Source organism: Dendrobium catenatum, unplaced genomic scaffold (assembly GCF_001605985.2).
Source record: "Dendrobium catenatum unplaced genomic scaffold, ASM160598v2 fragScaff_scaffold_334, whole genome shotgun sequence".
Classification (NCBI taxonomy): Eukaryota; Viridiplantae; Streptophyta; class Magnoliopsida; order Asparagales; family Orchidaceae; genus Dendrobium; species Dendrobium catenatum.
In genome coordinates, this window is record NW_021318796.1 from 653,614 (window position 1) to 665,348 (window position 11,735).

Below are 11,735 nucleotides of genomic sequence, written 5' to 3' on the forward strand. Positions count from 1 at the left end.
GCGCTCCTCCCTCTTCTCCGCTCGGTTCGGGCCGCACGAATGAATGGGGGAGAAGAGAAGGGTTTCGGTTTTTGTATAGAGGGATAATGGGTTTTGCCAAAAGACCTCTATGCCCTCACTTAAACAACCCATGCTTGAATAAACATTAGGGGTACTTTGGGTATTTTTGAACTTCTAAAAATTATATCTCTTAATTTAAGCGAAATTGAATACAAGTTCTATATATCAAATTTCTTAGAATTTTACGTAGAATTTTATAAAATTATTCCCGTCGAAATCCGACAACATTGAATTTTTTTCACTTAAAACTCGTCACGGCACTTTGAAAAACGTGCGAACTAAAACGGCATTTTCGGGTTTTCACAACCTGAGCATCCTCATCTCTACCACACTTAACTTAGTATTATGCTTCTCTTTTAATGGCCAACATTTGACACCATAAAGCATTGCAGGCCTCACCACCATCTTATAGAATTTTCCCTTAAGTTTGAGGGGTACTTTTCTATCACACAACAAGTCCGATGCATTCCTCCACTTCAACCATCCAACTTGAATTCTGCTGATAATAATCTCATCTATTTCACCATCACTCTGAACAATATATCCAAGATATATAAAATGTGTACTCTTATTAATAACTTGATCGCCCAAAATCACAATCCACTCACTAGGTCTAGTACTACTAAAATTACACTCAATATATTCTGTTTTAGATCTACTCAAGCGAAAAGCTTCAGACTCTAAGGTTGACCTCCATAATTTAAGTTTACCTTCAACTCCCTCTCTAGTCTTATCAACAAGAAGAATATCATCAGCAAAAAACATACACCAAGGTAATTCCTCTTGCAAATGTCTAGTGAGAACATCCATGGCTAAAGCAAAAAGATATGGGCTTAAGGCTGATCCCTGATGTAACACAACCGAAATAGGAAAATACTTGGTCAAACCACCTTTTGTTTGAACACAAGTAATAGCTCCTGCATACATATCTTTAATGATTTGAATATAAGCGTTATTAACTCCTTTCTTTTCAAGAACTCTCCATAGAACTTCTCTTGGAACTTTATCATATGCTTTTTCTAAATCAATAAATATCATAAGTAGATCCTCCTTATTTTCTCTATATTACTCCATCAAACCTCTTAATAAATGTATAGCTTCCATAGTCGACCTACCCGACATAAATCCAAATTGATTTGAGAAACAATAGTATCACGTCACAACCTATGCTCCATAACTCGCTCCCATAGTTTTAAAGTAAGGCACATTAACTTAATAGAGTGACTATCAAAAATAAATATCCATTGCCAACGATAGATGACTAATTAGATTAGTTAACAGGAGCTTCAGTATCCTCACAGATTTATCATCAAATTGGGGTAAAAGAAATTGGCATTTAAAAGACAACAATTGGTACATGGTATGAACATTTTGAATATTGGTTATGCCATTTGGATTTATGAATGCCCCAATAATTTTTATGGATATAATGAACATAATTTTTAGACCTTACCATAATCAATTTGCGATAATTTTTATTGATGATACATTGATAAATTCCAAGACCGAAGAAGAGCATGCCAATCATTTGAAGATTATTTTGGGTTTGTTGAGAGAACATAAGTTGTTCGCTAAGTTTCTTAAATGTGAGTTTTGGCTAATAAGAATTGTATATTTTTGGGGCACATTATTAGTGGGGAAAGCACAACAGTAGATCCTAAAAAAGAAAAAAAACTACTGTTGAATGATCAAGACCCACCGGTGTAACGGAAATAAGAAGTTTTGAGGGATTCTCAGATTGCTTATCTGTTATAGATCTGAGAAAACTTCTTACTTCCATTGATCAGGAAAGTTGAGTCATAGATATATTGAGTCATTCAAAATTATTGATAGAATTGGAAATTTTGCCTATCGTTTGGCCTTATTTGCAAGCATGTTAGCGTGCATAATGTATTTCATATCTCTATACGAAGAAAATGGGTGTCACATGAACAACAGAGGGTTTCACAAAATAACATTGAAGTGCGGAATAATCTAACTTATCCTGAGGAGCTTAATATGATTTTAGAGTTTGATGTTCGTGAATGGAGAAACAAAACAATTCTATATGTAAAAGTAAAGAAGCATAGAACATTAAAAGAGGCTGTTTAGGATAGATAAGCATATAAGGTAAAACTTTCCTCACTTGTCAAATCATGAAAGTAGAAAATTTCGAGACGAAAATCTATTGAGGGAAAAATTGTAAAACTCAAATTTGCTCAAGTATATGCTACATTGGACTCAATTTTAAAATACCCAAAAATCTCAACTTTCCTGAAAATCATCAATAAGCATGCCATTGTGGTATACTCGTTGAATGGAGTAAATTGACATATAGAACTATATGTTGAATTGCGAAGAATTAGAAGTTAGGGAATTAAATATCGTTTGTATTTTTTCCTAAGTTTAAATTCAAAATTACTATTCTTTTATAATAAACATTGTAGCAAGGGCATTGAGTTTGACTGCGGGAGTGCATGCAAGAGTAGTGGGTAAAGTTATTTAAGTAAATTATATTACTTAAATTAATTTATTCCTTCCCTGCTATTAACCTCCTCCCCATTCCATCATTTGTTTTTGTAGCAGCCTCTGTTTCACGTGATGGAGTCTGCGAAGCCGCAACTAGGGGCAAGTTGGCTGAACTTTAAGGGAGATTATCTCGTTAATAAAAATGAGGAGAAGATTAGTACGGAAGAAGAGGAGAGGAAAAGAAAGAAAGAGAAGGAAGAGGAAGAAGGAGAAAGAAGAGAAAAGGTAAGAATGTGTTATTTTCTATATAGGGATGTATTTTGTGCAAATGAGTATTTGGTGTAAGGTGATAATTTAAATTTACCTGATTGTTGTTAAGGTCTTTTGTAGTAATGGGAGGAAATTTAGGGATTTCAGAAGTGTATGAGGACAGAGAATTGAAAGGTATGTATGTTGAAAAATTGATTATTTAGATGAGAATGGAATTATAAATTAAGCTACTTGAGTGGTGTAAGTACCTTATACACACAGGCCAGCACAAGGTGTCCAAATTGGTGAGTATGCATGCCGAGGAGGTGAGATATTCATTTTTAGTATAATATACAAGTTGTTCGAGTATTTTTTGGTATACATGCGTTTGAATTAGCTATGGGTGATAAATATTTTTATACTATTGTCAGGTGGGGATTAGCAAAAGTTATGATCCATGTAACCATTCCACATGTAAATTTCTCGTAGTCCGTAATTTTGTTATATGATGATGTTTGCACAATTCATTGTTATATGATGTTGCTATGCACAATTGAATCATACGATGATTCCTAACATAGGATTCATATAGTTATATATGTTTATATGTTGATACAGTTGACAACCATATCAATTTGTCTGCATATGCAAATTTATATATATAGTCAATGTCACACCATCAGAATGGAAAAATGAAATTATCAGATAAGCCTAAGAATTTGTCATGTTAGGTGGTAGGTGAGTGGGGCAATGCGACCATGATATGATATGATATGAAGCCTAGGGATATGATATGAAGCTTACGGGCAATAGAGAAAGTGTAAGTTGAAGAGGCCGTGCAACCTCAGGTGTCTACGGGCAATAGACCTAGACTTAACCATCTAGACATGATAATTTCTAAGGTTGAAAAAGAGAATTATGAGACAAACTAAAATCTATTTATGATTACTTATAGTAATTAATGATGTATAGTTTAAAAATTAATTAACAATATGAGATTTACTAGCAGTGCAGTATTTTCATGTTAAATGCTGCTAACCTAATGTAATGATATATTCCTCATAACTCTCATGTGTAGCAGTATTTCCACTTGGTACGTTATAACCTACTGTGCATCATTCTTATTAATTATATACAATTTTATTTTTCTTATATTCGCTTTCTGATACACATGTAAGTACTATTTTTCCTATACTTGAATATTGTATCAAAATTATATATTTTAAAGGGCATCATAGCTCACTGAAAGGTTAGATTATTTATTGCAGGAAAGAGAAAGGATAAGGTTGAACTAGAATATGATCTGGTTCAATATTGTTTTGTTATTTTGGTGATATATGGAAGATTTGCTATGACATTAGTTGTCTATTTTTGAGTTAATGCTAAGTCATTTCTTAAAAAACACGCGTTTACAACGAAAAGTGTGCAAGGGCCGTTACACCGACGCTCGGGTATAGTGTTAAATAAGCAAGGGTTCCAACATCATCAATGGGTGCGGGCAAAGAAGCTAGTTCATAAAATTAAAATTAGGATAGGAGTTTAAAATATAGATTCCCTTACAGGTAAATTAATGGAATTAATAGATATTATGATTAATAGAACAATAAATATTTTATGCATTTAGAAAACTAAATATGTTGGAGAAAAGACTAAAGAGATTGATAGTTTAGGATTTAAATTATGGTATTCATGTAGGAGTCGTACTGAAAATGGAAGGTGTGATTATTAATAAGAAATTGAAACATAATATTGTATAAATTAATAAAATTAGAGATTGAATTATAATTTTAAATATTGTTGTTGATGCTAAGATTATTAATATTGCAGGTGCTTATACTCCTTAAGTAATTTTGATTATGTATTCAAAATTAAAATTTTATAATGACTTCGAGCTATTAATACAAAAGTACATCCTGAAGAAATAATTTTTATTGAAGAATATTTAAATGGACATTTTAATCGAGAGGTAGATGATTTTAAAAGCATTCATGATGTTTATGGGTTTGGAGAGACTAATAAAAGCAATATGACAATATTATATTTTGTTCTGTCTTATGATTTGGTAATTGTTAATATCTAATTTAAGAAAAAAAAAGAGCATCTCATCACTTATAAGAATGGATATAATAAAACTCAGATTATTTTCTTATAAGAAAAATAGAACATTTAAATTGCAAAGATTATAAAATTATTCCAAGTGAAAGTTTGTGTTATAGTAAGAAAAATAGAAATAAAATAAAATGTACACACTGGATCATGAATCATGCCATGCCCTAATGAAATGGTAGTTTTGGCATAACTGAAAACACCGTGAGGGAAAACATTTTATTTTTTTCCCTTGCATATTTTTCCATCACAATGAAATTTACTACTGAAGCTCCCGAAGTTTAAAGTGAAGAGAATGTTCTTTTCCCTACCAATTAGAATAAATAAAGCATTAAATCACTAAATTCCACTATTGCTCGTCATTCAAATGCATGAATTTTCATTAATGTATGGTCTAAATGTTTAGGATTTCAACAGTGACAGAGAGGTCTAGGATTTCAAATTATAGAAATAGCTTATCCGTGAGGCAGGTAAGGGTTATATATATCAACATCTGCCTCGGCCATGCAACAACGAGAGCCCCATGCATTTTGTGCATGATTTTAACTAATGAACGCCTAGACACAATGATAAATCATTGTTTAGATTTATTATCAATTTCTCAAATTGAACTAATTTTTATTATCAATTAAAATTTAGAATAAGACCCATCACGCTAATGCTATGTCCAATATTTATGCAGACTTATGTAGAAGCAATGCATCCATCAGTGATGCAAGCAAAAATTTGGGAGAAGGACCCAAATTTTTGCTAACAAAATAAGACCTTCCTAGATAATAGAATATACTCCAAATACTCAAAATCAAGCAAAATACGACTTCATTTTATAATTTAAAACGACTCTTACAACTCTTGACACTTACAAACGACGCTTACAAACTTGGACACAAACAACCTAAACTTGCATTCCTCGAGACGAAAGATACTGATGGCGTCGACCTTGCGGAGAGAAGAAATAGGTTAGAAGCCAAGGAAGAAATGGAGGAGAAGCTCGCAAGCTTTCCTAGACAAGGAGAGGAAGAAGTGGCATAGCTCGCAAGATATCCAAAAAAACCCTTCAGGTTTCTTCCAAAAATCATTCACTTATCATCCTTTTTAAACTATAAAATCATCTTCTATATATCAGATAAAAGGGGGTAGCTAATAGCCCCTAAAATTAGCCTTTAAATCTAATAAATATCCTAATTAAAAGAGGAACTAGAAAGCCAAAAGACAGCATCTGAACAGCCACTAAAACAGCATTTGAACGGCCACTAAAACAGCACAAAATCTCACAAAAGCTGCAGTAGAAAAACTGCACAGAAAACATAGATGCAGCCACTGAAATCTCCACTCAACAGTCACCAAACAACCTATAAGATTTAGGGAAATAAAAGGCCAACAGTCACAACACAGCAGCCTCTAAACGGTTCAGCAAAACAGAGAAAAGAAGCCACGGGAACCAAGCAGAAAAAGCCACGGAACCGAGCAGCCAGCCACGGGAATCCCAGGGTCAAGGCACGGGGACCAAGCAACAGCCACGGAAACCAAGTAGCAGCTGCGGGAACCAAAGGGCAAGGCACGGGAGAATCAGCCAGCACAGGAAAACGAAAAGACAAAGGGGAGGAAAAGGGGCAAAGTCCACTACAAAATAAATTCAAGACTTAATAGCAAACCTATTTGGATTAATGAGCTAGGAAGAGCAATTAATCCCCAATCATTGAGCTAAAACTTTAGCTCAAGCATTTATGAGCTAACACCAAGTAGAATTTCAGCATTTTGAGCTCAAAACCAAGAAACCAAGTTTCACCAGAGAACACCAGAAGCCCAAGGGTCAAAAAAAATCTTCCTCTTGTTTTGACCCCCCCCCCTGCATACATCAGACTCCCCTACTTGAAAAACTCATCTCCCGATGAGTTGTCTTTTGATTTGATCCGAGGAGACGATGGGAGTGCATCTAACTCTTGAATCTTAGCCTCGAATTTCTTCAGGATTTCTTCTTTCTCTTTCTCGAATTGGTATTGAAGATATTTCTTCATTTTCTCGTATTTCTCATCACATAAGAACATGTGATATTGAAGTTTGTACAATTCGTTTTGAAGCGGATATGTTGAATCACCTTTTGTTGGAATCCATCTGTCCATCGGAAGAGGGACTTCAGGATCATCTGGCTTGCATTCATTTTTGACTGAATCGATCCTTTTGTCTTTCTCCATTTTTTTTCATAAAAACTCAAAAAGAAATTTAGACTCAAAGAAAGAAAGACTCAACCTAAAGAAACCTAGACTTTCATGACACACACAACAACTGCTATGACTCACCAAGACATACAACTTGTTCTGATACCAAATTTGATGCAAGCAAAAATTTGGGAGAAGGCCCCAAATTATTGCTAACAAAATAAGACCTTCCTAGATAATAGCAAATACTCCAAATACTCAAAATCAAGCAAAATACGACTTCATTTTATAATTTAAAACGACTCTTACAACTCTTGACAATTACAAACGACACTTACAAACTTGGACACAAAAAACCTAAACTTGCATCCTTCGAGATGAAAGATACTGATGGCGTCGATCTTGCGGAGAGAAGAAATAGGTTAGAGGCCAAGAAGAAATGGAGGAGAAGCTCGCAAGCTTTCCTAGACAAGGAGAGGAAGAAGTGGCATAGTTCGCATGCTATCCAAGAAAACCCTTCAGGTTTCTTTCCAAAATCATTCATATATCATCCTTTTTAAACTACAAAATCATCTTCTATATATAGGATAAAAGGGGGTAGCTAGAAGCCCCTAAAATTAGCCTTTAAATCTAATAAATATCCTAATTAAAACAGGAACTAGAAGGCCAAAAGACAGCATCTGAACAGCCACTGAAACAGCACTTGAACAGACACTAAAACAGCACAAAATCCCACAAAAACTGCAGTAAAAAAACTGCACAGAAAATAGAGATGCAGCCATTGAAATCTCCACTCAACAGCCACCAAACAACCTATCAGATTTAGGAAAATAAAAGGCCAACAGTCACAACACAGCAGCCTCTAAACAATTCAGCAAAACAGAGAAAAGAAGCCACGGGAACCAAGCAGAAAAAGCCACAGAACCGAGCAGCCAGCCACGGGAATCCAAGGGGCAAGGCACGGGGACCAAGCAGCAGCCGCGGAAACCAAGCAGCAGCCGCGGGAACCAAAGGGCAAGGCACGGGAGAATCAGCCAGCACAGAAAAACGAAAAAACAAAGGGGAGAAGGGGCAAAGTCCACTACAAAATAAATTCAAGACTTAATAGCAAACCTATTTGGATTAATGAGCTAGGAAGAGCAATTAATCCCCAATCATTGAGCTAAAACTTTAGCTCAATCATTTATGAGCTAACACCAAGTAGAATTTCAGCATTTTGAGCTCAAAACCAAAAAACCAAGTCTAACCCAAGAACACCAGAAGCCCAAGGGTCAAAACAAATCTTTCTCTTGTTTTGACCCCCCCCCCCCCCCCCCCCGCCCCCCCCCCCCACGTCAATCAGCCTGCACTAAAGCACATAAAAACGTAACCTCACACATGTTTGGTCAATATAGATGCAAATACACCCATCAATCTGCTATAAACCACTCACAAAAACATAATCCATGGTCGCATTATGCATTTGACAAATGTGGACAGTTTAAAAGAGCTAAAACAGAGAATAATACTAGTAAACACGTAGTAATTGTAACAGTAAATAATACTAGTAAACATGCTGTAAAACTAACAAGTGTATGAAGCACATTTGTCATATTTGAAATTAAGCATAACATTAAGCATGTATTGATATCCCAATTTCCATTCTGAAAATGCTGATGAAATTGCATCAGATAAACCTAGTAAGGTATCTGAACGGACAATCATGATCTGTGAGCATCAACATGGACTTCATGAAATATTAGCACATTACAAGCTTTTAGAAGTACAAGCAATGCTTTTCAAATTCATTTTGGGTTTCACCCTCAACATCACCTGGTGCTCATGGTGCATGTATGACACACTCTCAAATGCATGTTAGTCTAAGGGCGGTGCTCATTATGAATGGGGCTAAGAAGCATCGCTTTAGTAATATTACTCCTTATTCATAAACCAGTTATGAAGTCTTGTTATAACCATTGACCCTCATCGATATGCAAATAATCAATATCAAACCCTCATATCACAAACTTTGAATTCAGAAAGACAGTACTTACCAGCCAAAATAATAATAATAATAATAATAAAGACCGTACTTACCCGACAGCTTTTGCAGCGTATGTGATTAAAGGACTCAAGCAACTGAATCTCCCTGCGCAGTCTATATGATATCCCATCAATCTCTAAGAGTTCTTGCCTAGTAGATTCAGAGACAGGAAGTTTGCTGCCAATATGAAATGACAGAATATCTGGCTTCCTGATGTAATCATCCAGTTTTGGAGTTCCAACTATCTTCTTCCACAATTCTGCAGCAAGGCAAGGGAATTCATTCTCTTAATGCAAAAACAAAAAAGATATTGAAATAGAAACAGAACCGATTTCTCAAGGTTGAAAGAATTGCAAATCTTGCTAAATTATTCAACATTCTAGTTTGAGTATTGAGCCTAAATACAATAATCTCTGTTCATCAATCTTGGTCTTCAATCAATAAAGTCATTTTTTGGATTTCTATACTAATGTTCCCAATTAAAGAAAGCCATAACAGTCGGCAGCTATATTGCACTTAAGTCCTGAAAAACTTGTCTGCCAACTGAATGCTGGTTTACAAACACTTCAGGGATCAGATGGTCAAAATCAAATTTGCTTATTCAGTTGATGGACCAGACACATAAAATGAACCCCAAAAATATTACAACATCAAATCATAGAATTTTGTATTGATTGTTCATAAGAAATAACTCTAAGCTATTATACCTTTATATATATATCAAAAAATTCTTATGTATTTATATAAATAACATCTAAATCTTCATATTTACTTATACAACACCCAAATATTTAAACTAAAAACCACTAATATTAACTTATTTAAAATGAAAACATACTTTCAAGCATATGCTTTGATGCAATTTAGATACTAAAATAGTATATAAGTAAATATAAAGATTTAGGCATTAGATATGTAAATATAAAAGAATTTTGTGGTATGTATTTGATCACCCTAAAATCATTTATTGGTAAAATAATAGTGTACGATTTTATATTGTAAGTTTGGGTTTTTTTAATATAGTTTCAATGGAAACGAGAAGGTTTTCCTGTCACCATAGGCTCAAAAACAGGGATCACTTTCTTACAAAATGAATAAATAAAAATGGATGGTGTAATTCTTAACATAGATGGGCTTCCATATTGTTTCATCGACATTAACGGGTCTGCCATTTTTTGTTATAACACAATGTATGCATATAAAGAGAGCAAAATAATCAAACGTCCAAGGTCTACTTAAAAACAAAGGTCCTAATAAATATTAAAAAATCATTTTATAGTAAAGACTTGGCTCTAAATACAAATGTCATATCTTGAACACTACTGAATGGTCTTATTACCTGCTGCCCTTCGAGCAAGAGCATAAGAATCATGCATTTGGTAGATCCACCCAGGCCAGAAAGACAAGGAGGCCTTTGGAATCCGTCTTAAACTATCAGTAGCTCCACATTTTACTCCACTAGATTTTTTCTCTGGTGTCGACTCTTTCACCAAATCCAAATCAGGCCTATGATGCTCGCACACATAGCCAGACTTGTAATTCCGGTCTAACCCATGTGATTTGCTGGTATGAGATTTTCCTTTTAGCTTCCCAGGTCTGTTTGCAAACTCTTCTTCATCACTGCTTGAACATTCTTGAATTCTCTCATATCCACCAAAGGAATCATATCCTGACAAACAAAATTTCAAGTCGATATCTGAATGATCACTACCGTTGCTTGTACCGGACATGCATTCCCAGTCATTATCAGTTAGCATTTTATTATGTAGCTGCAAAGGAGAAAAGCCTGACACCTTTGCAGAGGGGTAGTGGCGTTTTCTAAAGTCAGTTACAGCAGCCAACTCTGCAAAAGCATCCTTTGGTGTTCTTAGAGGGATATCTTCCTTAACAATCTGGACTTCAGCACATGGCTATTGAAAAATATACAATAACTATTAGCATAACATCATCTCAATCAATGGCAACGATATTTAATAAAATATCAATCTCACCACTCCTTCCACATCTATCCAAGAGCGCCTCATGCGGAATCGCTGCTGACCACGAGCAACCACGTTTAAGGAACCATCATCCAAACGTCGGTATTGTCTTATCTAGAAAAAAAAAAACAATTCAAATATTCAGTTAGGATAAACAATTGAAACAACTATACAGTATTTGATGGGAAGCACTCTCCCGTAAGCACGGCATTTTGCCTGCAAACATTTGTAGAAACAGAATGTACAATAGGAATTCAAGAGAATAAGGAATCAATCTTTTACAATCACAAAAGCATGCTTATGAGCACATTATGGCCTAGATAAATCCATAATGATTACCACAACAGGTCACGCTGAGCATTTTACTAAACCTGTGAAGGTAAAAAAATGCAAGGAGACAGTAATATAGCAACATATGCATCTTCAAAACTTTCCCCAAAAACAAGAAAGCTTGTCAAAAGCTAGATGTCAGAATTTAACCACCTTAGCGACAGTTGAAAAGTGCACTACACCACATAGCCACATGGATCACACATTGAATAAAAATAGTCATACTTGTTTTACAATAACTACACAAAAGTTAACAGATTATTTCTAGCAAGATGCCTCTTTCTAAAATCATGGCAGTGGACCTGGCAAAACATCGATTAAATTCCATGCAAACCTCAACTCTTCCACCCATTTCATCGGTTCTTAAACTACTTCATAAGC

General features: G+C 34.9%; 1 protein-coding gene across 2 annotated transcripts in view; it reads right to left on the bottom strand.

Annotated features, from left to right (window-relative positions):
* LOC110096938 overlaps window positions 1–11,138 on the bottom strand; it is a gene marked incomplete at its 5' end in the record, with an annotated part of 26,609 nt that extends 15,471 nt beyond the window's left edge. For both annotated transcript variants that reach the window (XM_020823100.2, XM_028693633.1), the window contains 3 exon segments: window positions 9,099–9,304; window positions 10,385–10,955; window positions 11,037–11,138. In XM_020823100.2, coding sequence (XP_020678759.1) covers window positions 9,099–9,304; window positions 10,385–10,955; window positions 11,037–11,138 — 879 coding nt within the window.
* Window positions 11,139–11,735: the final 597 nt, after the last annotated feature.